This window comes from Pholcus phalangioides, unplaced genomic scaffold (assembly GCF_987345545.1).
Source record: "Pholcus phalangioides strain wild (caught in Gottingen) unplaced genomic scaffold, Ppha-v1.0 ptg000003l_1, whole genome shotgun sequence".
NCBI classification, from domain to species: Eukaryota; Metazoa; Arthropoda; class Arachnida; order Araneae; family Pholcidae; genus Pholcus; species Pholcus phalangioides.
In genome coordinates, this window is record NW_028301596.1 from 54,197,222 (window position 1) to 54,216,915 (window position 19,694).

General features: G+C 39.1%; 1 protein-coding gene across 1 annotated transcript in view; it reads right to left on the bottom strand.

The window, feature by feature from the left end:
• The window catches only part of LOC149088831 (diuretic hormone receptor-like), a 179,475-nt gene that overhangs the window by 27,552 nt on the left and 132,229 nt on the right, over nucleotides 1-19,694 (bottom strand). Inside the window, exons 3-4 of the mRNA XM_089250346.1 lie at nucleotides 14,182-14,298; nucleotides 854-951 (exon numbers count right to left, since the gene is read on the bottom strand). Of these exons, the coding sequence (XP_089106472.1) occupies nucleotides 854-951; nucleotides 14,182-14,298 (215 nt within the window). The remainder of the gene's footprint in view (nucleotides 1-853; nucleotides 952-14,181; nucleotides 14,299-19,694) is intronic.

Here is a 19,694-nt window from a genome sequence, read left to right on the forward strand (position 1 = left end):
TTTTCGAGGCCCCCCCCCCTCCGACCCAGCTAAAATGTCAACCTAATGCCTTCTAATCTTATCTCTTACATTCTTATTATCGAAAATTTTAACCAGATCTCATTTTCATGAGTAGCCCCTTCCCCCCGGGCTATGTCCATGTGGACTTATGTGTTTAAAGCGGCACTAGACACTCTCGAGCAACCCGGGCTCCGTCGCCACTAGTTGAATAAAAAATTTTCTCGATCGAGAATAGCGGTGTAATTGCTTGAGGGTGCTTTACAGCTTGAGTTGCTTAACGAGAATGATGAAACACATGGGTCTACAGTGCTTGGGTCGTGGGGTCACAAGTAGTCCTCAGCGCCTTTCGCTTTTTGAGCTAGAGTTCCTTGAGAGGGCGCTCCGCCATTCTTAAGAGAACCGGGCTTTGGAATAGGTGAAATAACATGAGCGGGATAAATCCAGGACACAAAAAATTTCCCTCATAGGAAGATCGTCCACGTTCATAGAGGTGCCACGGCACCCAGTAATGATTCTAGTGGTGGCCCGTGGACTTCATCGAGAATTTCAGTGTGGCATGGCCTTTGAGAGGTTTTAGAACCCTAGCTGGTGTAACACGTTCTGATTGAAATTCATGACAACCGTTTCATAACGATTTCCATTTGATATTAATGATTATTTTCCCACAGCAACATATTTGCCCCCTAACGTTCATATTCGCAACTACTTTTCCATGAAAAGAAAAATCTTTTCCCATGATAGAAGTTAGATGCATATCGGTGAAGTTTGGTGCTGTTTCTGCCACTTGTTCGTTCCTCTTCCAGAAGGATCTGAATAAAGACACTTACTCTGTACTATATGTACTTATACTCACTTCAAGCGTTGCGTCCTGTTCAACGAGAGGTTTGCAGCTTGAATAATCCGACTTGTTAGCCCACGTGCCGTTACTGTAACACTCCCTACTGGCATTTTCTATCGGATAAATAAAAACATATGTATGCAAATTATTAAAATTATAAAATAATTAGCAAACGTACCCAGCGCTGCCCGAGTTCTCTCCATCTACGGGAGCACTAAAGAAATAGCAAATCATTGTAGAGTGATGAACATGAGTGGCAAAAAATTGTTAACCAATGTAAATATTCCAAAATTCATTGTTAACCAATGTAAATATTCCAAAATTCATTGTTAAAACCAAAGACCCATTGTTGCCCTACAATTTTTTTGCCCGTTTCGGGCATTTGCTCAGCTCAGACGAACTTTTGAAGTAGCCTATCGTTAAAGTCGGGCCATGTTTCGGCATATTTTTATGGGCATCTTTTTCTCAGCCACCTCGTTGGGCATTTTGCCTGTTGTGGCGTTGTATTTGTATTTATTTGTACATGTATATGCAAAATTTGGTGACGATTGGTATAAAACTGTAGATATTTACAGATGGCAAACAGAGAAAACACATGTTTATGCGAATTAAATTCACAGTATTTTTCTAATAAGCAGACACTGCCCGACTTATAAACGTAAAAACTATTGCCAAGTCGCCGAATATGGCGATACTTGGCGAAATCGGTTGGAATTTTAACTGATTAGACTTGGTAATGGAGCATAACTAGGACTTTTTTTATGGGGGGGGGGGAGTAATTTAGCCGCCCCCCAATAATTCAAAAATCGATTTTATAACCGATTAATAGATAATTATTTAAGAACAAGCGCGTGTTTATTGATCTCCTTAAAATTTGTCACGTGAAGATTTGCCACTAGGCGCAAATGCCTCCTCCTCCTTCCCTTCCTTGTTCCGGCCCTGGTTTTGAAACTAGCGTGTCATATTGAAAAAGAAATATTACTCATAAACAGGCATTTACGACCAAGACGTTTGACATGAACAGAACTTATTCCGCTGGGCAACCAGGAGTTCAGATTTGGTAACCAACACATGTGGGATGTCTGGTCAGCGAGCTAGTCTTTATATTTTTGCTCTGGAGACGGCACCAATAGTGTGTTGGAATTCATTAGGAATTTTACATTTTTTCCGCTCTTCTGCCTTTTTCGTTGGTGATTTCTGGGTATTTTGAGCAAAGTTTATTAACTCTGCCATAAAACCGATATTAGGATAAAATTTTTATAGCGGAGGGGGGGGGGGCGATTCCAAAATGGCGGAATAAATACCAACTCGCACGCATCATCCTTCGCCTATTCTAATGTCTATAAAGGATATGTACCTATAAGATATTTCACAAGGAAATCTAGCCCCTTTCGACTGTTCAGAATTGGTAACCTTTAATTCGGAAGGATTATCCTGTAAAGCTTGATTAGGGAATTCAAGAACATTTAAGTACGGGGCCTTGAGCTTATCTCCCCACCCCCATCCCCCACGGATCCATGATTTTATTGTTGCCATCTATTTTTGTGAAACTACGAATGAAATGAAACAATTACTGTACCGTTGTAGGTCTGTTGCTCTCTGTGTTAAGGCTTTATAAGCATCGGCATATCCTATCTTTGACCCTAGTCGTTGAAAATCTACGAGAAGCGCTACTTAATTTGTGCGTAAAGGCGCGTATACACTAGCGCGCTGATCATGTAATGAAAGCATTCGCAACTGGTTCAGTAATTTGTACTGTGTTGTGAACGATTCTTGAGCTGTTTTCACTGGACCCACCTGGAATCGGTTTTTTCAACGAACACAAAGGAAGTTTGTGTACCCACGAGCGGATTAGAACCACTGCAGGGGGGTCGTGCGTTGCAAGACTGAATCGTTAGTGTATTAACTTAACATTACTGAAATGCTCATTTTCCTGTAACACTTCAGCGTATAACCAGATGTAACAAACCTCTGGAAACAAACGAATAACAGTAGACTATTCATTGGAAACCGAAAGGATGTAGTAGAAACTAATTGAAATCGCGAGGACTTAATTACTAAAACTTCAGTTCCTACACACGAATTGGAAAAAACACAAAAATAGTGAAGCAACACACACACTGAATCTAATTACATTAATTCCAGCGAAGACTCGAAAATGCCGCATATACAAGACGCTAGGCACAAACACTCCATAATATAACGTATTTTCCCTGAAGAATAAGTACAAATGGCAAAACAAGATGGTGGGAGATGGCAACAAAAGGAAAGAAACTACTTTCGATGCGGTAATTGTATATGTGTTCGATGATTAAGTGTTTCCGATGATTGTTTCCGATGGACTCCCTCTTTCTCTTAAGGGAATGGAGATTCGCGGAATGATTCGACATCATAAAGAACGTGACCCAAAACGAGCGTGATAAGGGGGGGGGCGCAATAACTGCAGTAAGAGGATATCTATTCCCATTTTTCTGGTTGTAGCGTCTGTTCGGCATCTTCAATGAGATCTAATTATGAATATGTACCTTACAAGTACGTCATCGATACCTTACGCGTGTTACGAGAAACTCTATGGAGACGACTTGTTTGTAATTTATAAGGAATACATACTGTACGTAATTCTCGAATTGTACTGTGATTAAGATGAGTCTTGTTTTTTTGTTACTGAGAAACAATGATAAACACTTCTGGGCCTGGCACGATATTTACCTCACTTGAAGAATTGTTTTCATCAAAAATTATAATATTACTACGAACTATATGTATCAATACGTCCGTGATATGTTGAAGGTATGTACAGGGTATCCCGCAAATTTTTAAATAGTTTAGAAACTCATAAAAATTGTGGTGATTGGTTGACTATAATTGAATGCTGTTTGCGAAAAAGTTATTATCGCGAAGAGAGATTTTTTTCTTTTGTAATTTGATTAAGATTTCTTTAATACGTCTCTCAAATCATTTGACGTTACTGGGTGCATTCGCAAAAAGTTGCGCAACAAAATCCTTTAAACGCTCGTATCTTGCTGAATCGTGGTCAGAATGAAGCTGTGACCCTGCGTGAGACACTAATGCAGCGTCCTGATTGGACACTTGCGGAATAGTGCTATCCGATTGGCTGCATTAGTATCTCACGCAGGCTCACAGCTTCATTCTGGCCACGACGTTTGAAGTGAACAGACGTACTTCTTCCGCTGAGCAATAGAGCGTTAAGATTTGGTATTCAACCCAAGTGGGAAACTCGATCAGCGTGACTAGTGGTTATATTTTCCTCTGAAGACGGCACCCATTGGTGTTGAAATGCATTAGGACTTTTTATTTTCGTGTATTTGCCTTATTCGTTGGTGTCCTCTTAATATTCTTGGGCAAAGTTGATCAACTCTTCTATAGCGATGCTAACCCTGCAAACTGTTTTTTATTTCGGTCATATTTCCGGTTTTTATTCGTTTTCAAAGTTTCTACGGACTTTTCGCCCACCCTGTATGTGAGTAATTCAAATGTGAACATCCAGCACTGTCAACGGAGGCTGTGCGTGTATACTGCATAGTCCGTAAAAGGGAAACAGCAATGTGGATGGAGGCTTTGTTTCTTCGTTTCTCGTTACAGTGGAGGCACTGTATATATATATATATATATATATATATATTTTTTTTTGTATGTATATATATATATATTTTGTATACATTGTGTAATTTAGACCATTCTCGAATCTCTCCCACTTTCAACATGTCAACTTCTTACTTGCCCACAAATCTTTCCCCACACTTCTTTTGAAATCCGAGGCTGCGGTCTCCGGCCCTTATATGCCACTGGGCACACGTGCAATTTTTAGTCATTGGTTTCAGCTTTCCATTTTAGTCAAAGGGCTTTTACGTTGCATCGAGTGTCTGCATCGATGGCTGTCTTCATGGGCAGAAAGACGCGAGTGATTCGAAACTTGCGGGCAAGGGGAGCCACCACTATATAAATCTTTGCTAACTTTTCCGACACAAGTCTGCCTCTTCAGAGGTAACGGGAGGTGCTTTGCATTAGTCCGGGGTTGTGAGCGGGTCTATCTATGTATCCGAATATATCTATGAATCCACTAACAGCCAGGGACTCTGAGCTAAGGGCGTTCCGACACAAACGTGATTCACGGGGGCTTCCGAGAAGGGCCGTACAAATCCACTTACAACCAGGGATTCTTGAGTTTATGGATCACGACCCAAACTTCATTCGCTGGGTGATCCGGGATGAGTCGTAAAAATCCACTAATCCAAGAACTCGAGTCATGGGATACAAACCGGACTTGATTGGCAACGACTTCCGAAACGGGTCATAAAAACCACTAACAACCAGGTGACCTTGAACTATGGGTCACTACCTGGACTTGCTTGACAGGAGCTTCCGCGATGCGTCGAACAAATCCACTGATAAATGCATTTACGGCATAAGTGGTTTCTCTAATTCATCAGAAAATCTTCACAGGCACTTTAACGACATTCCTGAGCAGTCGAGTGACAATAGTAAGAAACTATTTTCAACGCCCCCCCCCCCCCTTCACGACGTGGACGAGTAAGTTCGTCATTAAATAATTTAAAATCGTACGCGTTCCAGCTTCCCCTCTCTATGTTAAAGCTCCTTAATATACTGGGCTCTTAAATTGCAATTTTGAAAAGCGTGTTCGTGATTTTGCACATGGGGTTAGTTTGTGGGCACCTGAACTAGCATTGTACCTATTGATAAGTCCTCTATAGAGCCACTTTAGCGAGTGACTTCAAGTGATCTGGAAATTTGTCGTGGACCGCGCTTAATTGCTCTGGGACTGTGCCGAACCTCACTCAAGTGATCCATAGTTATATCGCAGATCAATTAAGTAATCTGGGAATGTGCCGCGCGTAACTTGAGTGATGCAGAACTACACTGCGGGGCCGCTTAAGTGCTCTAAAGCCATGCCACATACCATTTAAGGGATACGGACCTCTTCAGTGATCTGTAAACGGGTCGCTGAAGTGATATGCGAATGCGCCCCGAGCCTACTTGAGTGATCTGAAAATGTGCCTCGGGCCGCTTGAATGCTCTGGAATAGTCCCACGGTTAAGCGATGCCACTTAAGCGACCTGTAAATGTGGAGATTAGTAGATTTTTACAAAATTAGGTTCGGATGGCTGGCCACATCAGATAACCACGAGAGCCACATTTGGCCCGTGGAGCCATGGGCTTAGCATGTCTTACAAGGTCGGTTGCAATGAATTTCTTAGAGAAATATTGAGTTCTTATCCTTAAAAATAGCATTGACATTAACAAAAACTTATTATCTATCAAATAAAATTTATTTCTGTCTATGCGTGTACGTTCTCTATACAAATCTACAATTTTAGAGCAATCGTCACCAAATTTTGCATATATACCAAATGGGGCCCGACTTGAACGATAGGCTACTTCAAAATATCGTCAGAGCAGGGCAAGTACCCCAAATGGGCAAAAAACTGTCGGGAGAAAATGTTTTTTTTGCCTCAACAATTACTTTCGGAGCGTTTACTTTGGTTACCGTGGTTCCCTAGTAATGCGTTTCAGACGTGTATATGCCTTAACGATGGTTTGTCACTTCTTTAACGCTGCCAGTATATTTTCCCAATAGTTTATGCCTTTATAATGGTTTTTTTCATTTTTTCAATCCTCCCAGTAATGAGAGCTATTTGAATAGACGTCAGAATCATCACGAGAAACTCGAGATTTCTCTCTCTCTATCTATACATTATTCTATCAAAACGGATTAAAAACTGAATATATAGTGTTACGATTTCTTTTAAACCGGATGATTCTTTTAGAAACACCCTGTATATTCATTTCTACGTTTCTTTAAATCTAGATTTGTTTCTTTCATGAGTCACGCAGGAAGGCGCCATATTTGTTAACTTAGACGCGGTTTGCATGTCCCTCAAAGAAAGAGGGAGATATCACGTGATCCAAAAAGCCTCATTGAAGAAAACCCGGGCAGCGCCGGGTATTATAGCTAGTAATATATATATATAAAGGTATTTTCTTCCGATATTTAAATTTTTTTTGCATAAAAATAGGATTTTGATCGTTTTGGAGAGAGGCATAAGGGGGGGGGGATGAGCCCCCCCCCCGTCCCCTGCGAACGTGTCTTATGTGCGTTAGGAGCGGGGGGGGGGGAGAGCTGAGGAAATTTTGCTGATGGGAGTTGGGTCAAAATTGGCTAAAATACTACTTGAATTGCCCTCCATGCATAGTTTCTACAAACATCCTTTATACACACACCACTATGTTAACTACAACGAATTTAATCAGGATAACACATACACTGTTCTCTAAGGTAATTGAACAAAAATTAAAAACTAATATTTCTAATAATTTACCATAAAAATACCGCACAAAGTTATAATTAGCTTTGGTTTTTGATTTAAGAAAAATGGATTATGCAATAGCATTAAAATTATCACCACGGAAGGGGAGAAAAAAAAAATCAAAATATTCTAATTAGGCAGAATAATATGCATATTTTTCTCCCCAAATTGCCAAAAGAACCACCTCTCCACAAAAAAAAAATGCAATTAGCATTCATTAATTAGCAAAAAAAAAATCTAAATAAGCAAATATTCGTGAATGAGAAATAATTCATTTTTTTGTTACCTTTGTGTTAAAAATTTGTCTTCTAGAATAAATTTGAGAATTCCTCGGCGGGAGAGAAATGCTAATAGTTGTGAAAAAATATGTTAATTAATAAAATAAATATTTATAAATTTTCTCTAGGAATTTTTGTTTTTCTGTATTCTTTAAAAACTCCTATAATTAATCGAATAGAAATAACAACGGGAAGGATTACATCGGCGGGGAGGGGGAGGGTGTATGCACGACTTGGGGGATGAGTGCCAAATACGGCCCGCCAAGGGGGGGCCCCGTCCAACCCACGGAAGGTGATCCGATCGAAGAGTACCAATACACACAAAGCAATTAATGAGCAGACTATATTTCCTTCGTGGAAGTACGGGGAATCGGGATCCATACGGGAATATCATTAACTATCGCCAAAAAATTTGTCAAATATAAGTTAAGTTTGCGGATTATACCAAAGGCAAGTAAAGTTATACAGAAAGAAAGTTATTATTAAGAACAAACTGTCAAATTTAAGTACAGTTGCTAATTATGGCCAAAAATATTGTCAAAGGCAAATAAAAATGCCACTCACAGATAAAGAAAATTGTCAAAGGCAAGTAAAGTTGCCATTTACAGTCAAAAAAACTCAAATTCAAGTAAAGTTGCGAATAATGACAAAAAATAAAAATTATCAAAAGCAAGTGAAGTTGCCATTTGCAGCCAAAAAAAAAGTGAAATTCGAGTGAAGTTAGCAATTACAACCAAAAAAAAAAAAAAATTCAAGGTAAGTGAAGTTACCAACCACAGCTAAAAAATCTGTCAAATTCAAGTGAAATTGCCAATTATATCCAAAAAACTTTTTAAAAGAAATTAAATTTGTGAGTTATACTAAAAAAAAATGTTCAAAACATTTTCAAAAACCAAGTAGAGTTGCCATTTACAGCCAAAAATTGTCAATGTAGCAAGCAAAGTAGTAAACTATAGCTAAAAATGATGAAAAATTGCCGATGGTGGAAAATAAAGAGCCAAGCGAGATAAATGTGTTTATATCTATAATTAATTATGATAGATTCTCTCTTAATAATATAATTCAAAAGTTAAAAAAAATTATTTTTAACTCTTAATTGGAATAATCCAAAAAAAGTTGGAATAATCCAAAATTACGGAAATGTTCCGTAAAATATAGGTCATATTGTCACCCCTTATATATATATGTGTTACGGTAAATGTGATAAATGCGGTTATTATGCATACGTAACATTTTGGTAAGTTTGATAAATTTATCACTTTAACCGGCGATTATGCATAGTTACCCTATCATGCATATCTAACAAGCATTATGAAAGCCTTTATGCATATTAACAAACATTTTCGTAAGTTTCATAAATTTATCACTTATACCGGTCATTATGCATAGTACCCAAGCGTCGTCGTTGGTAAATTTAATGAGCACTAAAAAAATTATCACTTTTATCGGCGATTATGCATAATACCAAGGCGTTGAGTCGGTGGTAAGCATGATAAATAGCAATATATGATGATAATTCATGCATGTATTTTATCATTATATCGGGGTCCGACTATATTCATCCCACATATTTGGAATATGTGAGACACACACACACTACACATATTTGGAATTTTTTTTTTCATAATTATAAAATTCACCGATTACACTAAGGTATAATGCATAATCACAGATAAAGGAGATGGATTAAGTATTTATCAAATTTACCAACGACACTTGGATATCATGCATATTCGCCGGTAAAAAAGTGATAGATTTATCAAAATTATCAAAACGATTGATAAGTATGCATAATAACCTGTTATTATTTACAACAACCGATTTATCACATTTACAAGTTTCCGGCCTGTGAGCTGCAGAAATACCGCGTATCTGCCCCGCGGAGTGAAAAGGTTGCGCACCCCCCGGTCTACATCAACTGCTATTTTATTAATGGCATATGTATAAGTTATAGCTAATGTCCGAGGTCTGACCATTTCGTGAAATGACCGGCCATTTCGGACATTGGCCATAACAGAGCCGAACAAATGAGTCGAATGTGTTTGTATCTAGATTCTAACGCCTGAAGTGTTCTCTCGAGTCGCCGTCGTCGAGTCTCGCAGATACGGAGTTTATTGCCCATCACATCCTCCAAACGCTACACACACATTGGGGGATTTATCACATACTTTCTCTTCGGATTTTTATGGAAGTCCCGGGTAGTTTTTCCGAATCAACGCTCTGCTGAACATACATAGTATTAGAACAGACGCGTTTACGGATCGCGAGTTCGGATCCAGTCTGCGAGTCTGCCCGAGTTGCGTTCGATCCTGGGGGATCCCGGATTTATTTATTTACTGTCATTTTATTTGGGGGGGGGGATCTTATTCATTGGTCGATACGTTTCCGAATGTTTGTACGTAAAGGGCGATTCTGTGTAATTCATGTTGAAAACTTTTAAGGAGCCATACAGGCTGTACCACAGTGGATATTTTTGCAACCGTTTCGTTTTAGAAACTCAATTTAATTGCAGAAAAATTTTGAATCACAGTTACTTAGAATCTCAAAACTTGTTTTAGTGGTCGTATCAGGGCCGTAACTAGTCAGGTGCGACAGGTGAATCCGCACAGGGCCCACTTGGAGGGGGAGGGCCTCAGAATGGGGCTTAAATTCAAATTCTTGCACAGGAATGGCTAGCTACGTCCCTGGATAGTATGTAGTCCAATCCCGTTGTAACAGACGCAAACAGACCGGAGGAATCGCTTCGTTAAAATGAAATTTCGTTATAAAGGAATTCCAGGTTACCTAGTATTGTTCCTATGTAAACTTATTTGGGGGATTAGAAAAATGCTCGTTAACACGAGATTTTCGCTGTAACGGTATTCGTTAATACGGGATTCGACTGTAAAAAAGGGGCCGATCAAGTATTACGTCATCATCGATGGAGGGGGGAGGGGGTTTCCGATTTGCTGACTTTTGATGACAAGGGGGGAGGGGAGGGGTTTGGATAATTCTTACGTCATCAATCACCCTTTATGAAAATATGAGTTAGGATTCAGAGGGGCAGAGCTGATTGCGAAATTTTGCTGACAGGGGGGGGGGGTCAAAAATGCCTAAAAATTTGCTTACGTAATACTTGAACGGCCCCTAACAAAAATAAGGAATTTAATTTTTGCCCAGTTCCCCAGGTGCTGAAAGTTCCAGAGGGGCGTAGTGGTAAGATGATCGTCTGAAGTTTACCGTCACGATCCAAGGGTTCGAATCTGGGCAAAGAACATCAGAAACAAGTTCTTTACCTAGCGAGCCTGATGTAACCACCGATAGATGGCGCTCTCATTTCCCACTGGTTGTGAACTGTCATATGGCGATACAGTATATGACCGGGGTTGATTCTCCGGTAAAGTATTATAGTAAAGTAGATATTGAAATGCAGATCCCGCTCTGAAAAGTCATTTGCATAAAAAAAAATCAACATTTTTAAACGTAATGTTTATCGAGATAAAGCACGTATAGAGGAAAATAGTTTTGGCAACATTTATCACTGTGTTGGCAAGTTTTCATTATCGGAAAAATTGCCATTTTTAGGGACTGTTACAAAAATATAATGGACTCACAAATTTAATTTTTTTCATGCGCAATAAATAGCAGCTACATTTTTTTGATAATTACAGAATTATTGCAACTCTCAATCGAATTTACATTTAGAAATCTGTGAACCACACCCTCAATTACTTGTTTTGACACCTACATTTCATTGACTAGAAGTTCCAAACGCAAAGGGTATACATAAAAAAAAGCTAATTTGTCTATTTTCTCATGTACACATGACCATACTTTTACCATTTACTCTATAAATTTGCTTACTTTCTAATTTATTAAATTGAAAAAGTAGCGCTGCTTATGGGGCTGAAAGGGATAGAGGTCTTGAAGACGAAAAAGCGGTCCAAAAGGACATCCATGGCGGAAGAAGGGGGCAAGAAAACCACTGATATAGAATGCACTAAGTTAGACCACATGATTATAAGTTTTTGTACTTGCTATTATTGCGCATGCGCGTGCTGTAGAGAGACATAGTTCGCATACTCCGAAGTAAAATAGGCATGCAAGACTGCCTGGTGTCTCCGATAGCGTTGCCACTATACAGTGTGGTAGCAAATTATTGGCTGACTTGATCCCAGGAACATACTTCCAATTATGATAAGTATCCAAATAACGTGTAGACCGCAGACACGTCATTCATATTGCAAGGGGTTGTATAGTTATTAAAATTAAATTAATTACTTAATTACTTAAATTTCTTCAAGTCTTTATACGGACACCCTTTCTTAAAAAACATAACTATAAGGCCATACATATAGCAAGTTGTTGCGGTCTCTCCCGAGGCGAAAAAAAAAAAAATCACGTTTTGAAGTGGATCCAATATTAACTGAGATATTTGAATTTAAAAATCGGAAAAGGGCGGGAGTGAACAGCATAAACTAACGAATAATGAATGCTTCTTTCCCTCGCTTATACCGTTCTCCCCCCCCCCTTCCCAGATTTTTGAATTCAAATAACTCAGCGAATATTGCATTTGGATTTAGCCTTCAATTGTTAGCTCATTATTGTCATGAAGAGACTAACCATCCCTTAGCCCCTTCACTATATCCTTATAAGATCATGACCACAGAGCGAGTGCGTGTGTGTGTGTGCGGGAGATTCTCTTTCCTCACCCAAATGGAAGAATGAACTTTACTTTTGGTTTCTTTGTCCGACTCCTCCGATTGGTTGAGGTGAGCACCTGATTCCAATCATGTGACCATTTTGGACCAATCGTAAAATCGATTGGTCCAAAAAACTAAAAATAAAGTGTTATGGGTTGTTTTGGATCCGAGTGTGAGAGTGTCTTGATATCGGCGTCGTTTCCCTTGACTGTGAACGTCTTCGGTCTGACTCCAGACATATGAAAGACAAGGCATGTTATGGCGAGGAGATTTTATGTCATGTAAGCAAACGATTGGGACACTTGGCTGCGTCGTAGAGTTCGTAGCATGGGAAAGGCAATACATATTTATAGTGATAAAGATCACGGTTTTTACTTTTAGTTGACTTTTGTTAAGTACTGACTATAATACCCGTCCCATAGAAGCCTCTACGGCCCAGAAACGCGCATTTCACTACTACTCCCGTCACTGCCTGGTTTTTCTTTTATTACTGGGAGAATCGATAAAGTAACAAACCAATTACACGTATAAAGAAACAAACTATTATACGTAATACCGGCATCATCACAGAAGCGACAAACCATTGTAAAGGTCTGAACCGCATTGTTTGGGAACCACATAAACCAAACATAATTACCACATTAACCACATAACCAAAGTAAACATTGCGAAAGTCATTGTTGAGGTCCAAAAACCAGTTTTGCTTGACACTTTTTCGCTCATTTGGGGCACTTGGCCAGCTTTGAAGGACTTGTCTATCGTTCAAGTCGGGTCCCGCTTCGCATCTTACGCAAAATGTGGTGATGATTGGTCGGAAATTGTGGATTTTCATATAGGAAACATACACGGACAGATACACAGAAAGTCAATTTTGTATACAGGTTTCACTGTATAAGAATTTTCATTAAAAGGATGAAGAAACGATCATTCATCGTGTAAAACGATACTGTCTATAATGATAAACCTAACGATATTTTCTTTGGTCCCGGCGGAATTCCTATTTCATAGGAAACGGCACAAAATGCTCAAACTATTTACAACGATTCCTGTCAATAACAATGTTTTCTCCCAGGTCCCTAGAGTATCGTTATAGAAGACAGGTTATACTGTATATATATATTATTTTAAGGTGGGGAAATCGCGGTCATGACAACTTCATTTGGTGGTAGACGAACATCTTACCACCGCACCACCCGGGATCCTCGACCAGTATAGTATATATATAATCTGAATAAAGCGAAATCACTGTAGACGTAACAGTGACTGGAGAATCGAGGAGAGGGGAGGGGGGATCACATGACATATCTGAAATTTTGAACGGTATTGAAAGAGCTAAAGCATATTAATGGACTCCCATGAAATATTTCACTCTTTCAAGTGTTTTTCGTCTGAGACTTTCATGATTTTATTTCCTTTTTTTTTTTCGCCCCCTTCAAAATAACCATGAAAAAGAGAAGAGGATCTTCTTCATCCTTTTAATGAAACTCCTTCATCCCGGAGGAGAAGAGTAAAGTGATCTGAAGAATCCATTCATTAATGTCGTATCTTTCAGTTGACAAATGGCTTTTCCCACGCCAAATAAAAAGCGGGAAAAGAAAACTAACATAAAAGGAGATTTTTCTCGAAAAAACATTTTTTCCTTCCATTATTATTATTATTATTGTTTATTATTTTATCTTAGATAAAGAATAAATCATTTATCTTCACGAGCGTGGTTCCTGTTTACTGATGTAACATACCGAGTCGCCAAAAAATATATATTTCCACCCATTGTCCCAACGAAGGAGTAATTTGGCGCCACGGCTGCACGATTGTCATGTTGGCTGTTCAAGATTCATTATTTATTATTATTATTGTTGTAAGATTATCCGTTATAAATAATTTAATCAGAGATAAGTTTTTGTTGTCTTTGCTTATCGGACTATGGCACTATTGTGACTTGCGTCTAAGATCGTTCATCGATGATCGATCGGAAATGGTGTTTTCTTTTTTAAATTGATTGTTTCAGTTTTGGATGAATTAACTACGGTACTTACTAGAACTGTCGTATAAGACGCCATTGAATTCTTTGAAACATGGTATAACGGCCGAAGTCGCGGCTTTTGTTGTCGGCCAACAGGAGAGGCCGTCCCATGTCGTGTTGCAGTCGTTACCTACAAGAAGAAAAGAAAGTTATTTTAAAGTGATATACTATCGAAATTGTCTTTGAATTATTAGGTGTGATTATGATATAATTTATGCAACACAGTTTTTTCAGGAGCGTGGTATTTTGCACCATGCACTGTGGGTGAGCACCGGATGACCTTCAGCAGACGTGCGTTTAGCAAGACATTGGAACGTCCGCATCGTAACGTTCTAGAATATTGACTACGGGGAGGTATACGGGATTTCTGCTTTTGTAAGGTATCGGACAACGTTCGAGAGCACTTTTCTATAAAATGGTACCAGAGTGGAATTCAACAACATACTTTGATAGAAAGAGTCCCAAAATGGTGAAAACAATAGTAAATTTTGGACTACCTATGTCATTTTCTATGAAAAAGTGTCATTTTTATGTCAGATTTTCAGCAAAATTCATGTAATGTTCGAAACACGATTCCTGAAAATTTTATGAATGAAATGTTTTTTCACAGTACATTCAGATAGTAATGGTGCAGGTTATGAATCAAAAATTAAAGGATTGTATGGTATGCTTATAAGTTACATACAAATTTGTTCGTGTGAAATTTTTTGAGAAATTTCACTCTACATTTCGTGTATAAACACCGTAACTCGACCAGGGTCTTAACCACTTTACGATCAATGACGTAATATTGCGTCCAAATGAAAGTGGAATAAACTCAAACAAGTCTATCTCGTTTTCTCTTTCCTCTCTCCTCATTACCACAAAATTTTGTTGCAACACTATGAAAACAAAGTAGTTCTTTTTATCTCAGGGATGAGGAGAGGAAAAAACTTCTATTCTAAGGTTAAATAGGTTGTACTATACACGCGTACATAAGAGGGGAAAGAAAACAGGTAGCCGAGGGTAAAAAGGAAAATAATACTTCATACCTATATCTCTTATATGCAAGTATTACAAATAAGATTATAGTAATATACTGTTTTCCTCTTTTTCATCTGTTTATTTTCTTACTTTTCTACAAAATGGCATTACGTTAGAACAAAGTTATCAAAACTTGTATCATATTTTTCTCCGAATTTCATCCGAATTTCTCGCCAATCGCTTGTGAGCGAAACAGCTAAAGGGTTATACTATCAAAAAACCTTACATTTTTGGTGTCATCATAAAAAAAAGCAACACATTTTTAGCAGAAGCGTGGATTTTGCAATGTATGCACCGGCTGACTTTGAGCAGACATGCGTTGTGCAAGACATTGTAACGTATCTACATCATAACACCCCAGAATATCAATTACGGGTATTGTGTGTTTCTTGTGCAATAATGATGTGTCTGACCGCACGCGTCACAGCAAAAAAATCCATGTTCTCTCCAAAGTAAAAGAAAAAAGACAACTAAATCTGATCATGATAACCTACTTCGCAGCTCGCTCCTCCACTCAATCTCCCACTAACTCACTCACTCACTCATAGACTCAATAGCTCACTCACGCGCTCCTCACTCTCTCACGGACTCGGTAGCTTCATGACGAACTGTTGGTCAGTGAATTTTCCTGACGGTGAATTGCACGGCGGTGAATTGTTGGCAGTGAACTTTCCGTAAACCGTTTTAAATGTCTTTTACCTGTTGAGCATTTGGTTATTATTGTCGAACCATGGTCATTCCCTGCTTATAAAGGCTGATTAGACAGGCGCTTATAATTTATCTTAAATTTTGAATGTAGTTCTATTTTTTGTATCTCGTAGAGACATTGACGCACTAACCTTCTGAATGTGACTTTTTTGCGGTAGCTATATTGTGCTTGTGTTGGAGTTTTGTCGCCATCTACCTTCCTAAAGTATACCTCTATGCCAAGATCCGCTCGGTCACTACGAGAAATAGAGGGGCGGATTTTTAATTTACGCCCACCCCCCCCATCCAATCTGGTGAATATTTTGTTATGTCTTTTGGGCATCGAAAAGTTCAGATTCAAATCCCATTCAAGAGAGAATAGATGTGGCGCTAATATAGTTCCAATATTCTTAGCCAGGGGTGCACAACCTTTTCAGGGCACGGACCAGATATGTGGTAATTCTGTTACTCGCGGGTCAGAAACCTTTATACAATCGAATCCCGTTATAACGAATGCCAAGAGACCATAGGAATCACTTCGTTAAAACGGAATTTCATTATAAAGGAATTCCAGGTTACCTAGCATTGTTCTTATGTAAACTTATTTGGGGGATTAAAAAAGTGTTCGTTAAAACGAGATTTTCGCTATAACGGTATTCGTTAAAACGGGATTCACCTGTACTTGAAGGTGACCCATAGAAATTTCATTACGGCCAAAACTACGGGACATACCCGTAATTTTGGCCGTCCAAACCTTATTATAAAACGTCCCGTTTTCCCCGTATTTTCAGCGAGGACTGCTTGAGCTCAATTGGTTACTGAAATAAAGAAAGAAGATTCTTTTCATGAAATACAGTAAAACCTCGATAAGTCATTACCTCAAGTTATCGAAAAATTATGACGGCTTAAGCGGAGTGTCGTCAGTTTCAATGTGCAATGTTGCGAAAATCGTATAAATTTAAAGTAATGTGAAATTCATTAAAGTATGAATCAAAATAACAATATTAATAAAATTTATAGATCGCGAAAGAATAAATAATAGTAATTTTTTACCTCTTATTACTTAAATTATTGTGGTAAAATGTACTGTACACTTTGATTTATACCAGTAATTTCTAATTTAGACCAACAGAGCAACTGTTAGTCTAAAGATTTAAGTAGCTTTTCTTCATAATAGAACTCTCTACTGCACATTAATTTTACATAGACATCAAATTTAATTTTAGTATTTTAATTCTTCATCAGTAGTTCATGATACAACTACAAAGTAATCTCGAACACTTTTGACTTGGTGGAGGGGCCCTGGGCTGGGAAAAGTAAACAGAAGACCTCAAATTGGGAAAGAATGACTGATTTTTTTTCAACAAAGATATTTTGTTTAAATTTCAAGCCCTAAATTAGGAGAGCCCATGCTTTCTATGATTATTTATTATCCGTGCCCGTTGCACTTTGACTTGATTAATTTGATTCTTCGATTTACATAATTTTTGATATCCTTGCACTATGTGTAATCTTTGACGTATCAATAAATTTTGGTTTTGCCGGAGATGTTCCCTGGGGGGGCCAAAGTGGTTACGTTGCTTCTTGTGACAGAGCCTGGATGTCTCGCGGTTTCTCCAGTAGAGCCCATGTAGAAATGAGATCTAGCTCAGGGAACAGTCTTCAACGCTCCAAAAACCTTAGTCGGCAAATGAACTTCCCCAGCGTAACTTCCGTTACTTAAACTGTTCCGTTTGGGTATGTAGGATTTTATGGTGACTTTTAAGCAGATGGCAATGCTGTTAATAAGCTCTTTTTTAAATGGGAGCCATAAAAATAGTCTGTTCCACTTTCTCAAATATTTTCATAGTGACGAGTAAACGAGGGTTTAATAACATTGTGGTCTATGAGAGCTGGAAGGGTCTGAAGAAAAATGACGACTTAACCGGAGTGACGACTTATCAGGGTGACGACTTAACGAGGTTTTACTGTATATTATGATAATTATGACTCACTCATAATTGATTGCAGTCATGTGAATATATTTGTGTCACATTTTTGTCAAACATACGCATTTTTTTGGTGGGAATTATATTTTAATCCACTACAATTCCATAATCGATTGCGACTCACAATACCCCTCACTATTTAACGATTTCCAATCGATTGCGACTCACAATACCCCTCACTATTTAACGTAATTGGTGATTTTTTAGAAGTTTTAGCAATTATTGGCAACTTTACAAACTTTTGATAATTTTTTTTCGGCTCTAATTTGCAACTTTAGGCCCCTTTTACACGGAGCGGATGCGGACGCGGGTCCGCATACCCTTTCACACGAGTTTGAAATTCGTGCATAAAAACTATTTTTTCGCAATTTTTGTAATTATTTTTCTCCTTCACCCCTGATTCAGTGCCCAGAGGCATTCTTTGGTGGTTTAATCTACAGCCCCATAGAATATGGGTATAAAAATGTCTTCATTCTGATCCTCACAAGTAGTCGATGGGAGAAAATACACTAGTGTAAGAAATTAAGAGAATTTGCAGACTTGGTCGGTTATCTCTAGAACTACTGTACCGATTTTAATGAAATTTGATATGTACATACATTGATACAATACAAAACAAATAACCATTCAATAATTGTAATACACACGCATGATCATGCGTAACACTCGTTGGAGTGGGAAGGTATGAAACAGCGGTTGCGGAATAAACAAAAAAATGGGTTAATAGATGGGTTAATAGGGAGTATGGTCCCCTCTTACCAAAGCCGCTTGAAAGATTAAGCAGCTCTTAATGCAGCTTTGCCTCTTACAGATATACAGGTCTCGCAGCGTGATTTCATACTTGAAAAAAGGCAGTTTATCATTTCCTGTGGCAATTGGTCCCACTCGTTCAGCAACGCTGTTTTCATTCCCTGGATGGGTCCCGGAGGGGGGTTGCGAGTTGCAATTGCCCTCCCCAGAGCGTCCCAGACATGCTCTATAGGGTTAAGGTCTGGAGATCTGGCTGGCCAATCCATCCGGCGCGAATATCCTCACTCTCTAGAAAATCGTCGAGCAGAAGAGCTCTATGTGGCCTCGCGTTATCGCCCATTAAAATGAACTCAGGGCTAACTGCACCCCTGAATAGGCGAACATAGGGCTCCAAGACCTCATCCCTATACCTCACACCAGTCACAGTGCCTCTTTCAAAGACATGGAGAGGTGTGCGGCTATCCAACATGATGCCTGCCCAGACCATTAAACCTCCTCCGCCATAATGGTCGATTTCGCGGACATTGGAGGGTAGGTAGCGGGTCCCTGGTTCTCTCCATATGAACGTACGGCGAGAATCAGTGCTTAGGCTGAACCGGGACTCATCAGTGAAGAGAACGGTCGCCTATTGATCCACACTCCAATCTCTCTGCACCATGATAAACGGATTCTCCTGTCCGTAGAAGTGAGCGGGACGCTAACAGCAGGTCTTCTTGCAAACAACCCTCTCTCATGAAGTCTTTTGGAAACAGTCACCCTTGATACACGGGTTCCTGTGGCTGCATACAAGTCACGAGAGAGCTGAGAAGCTGCAGCACTCCTGTTACGCCTCGCTATAATCGACAAATGGTGATCTTCTCTGGCCGTCGTGGCTCTTGGACGACCTTGCCCAGGCTTTCTCTCGATGGATCCGGTATCCTGCAACTGTTTCCATAAGCTACACACGACACTGGGCGTTAAATTGAACTCTCTACAAATCTGGACTTGAGATTGGCCTGCTTCTAGCCTCCCCACAATTCGCCACCTCATTCCATCATCCAAACGTTGGTGCTTATTCATTTTTACTGTTACAATTTGA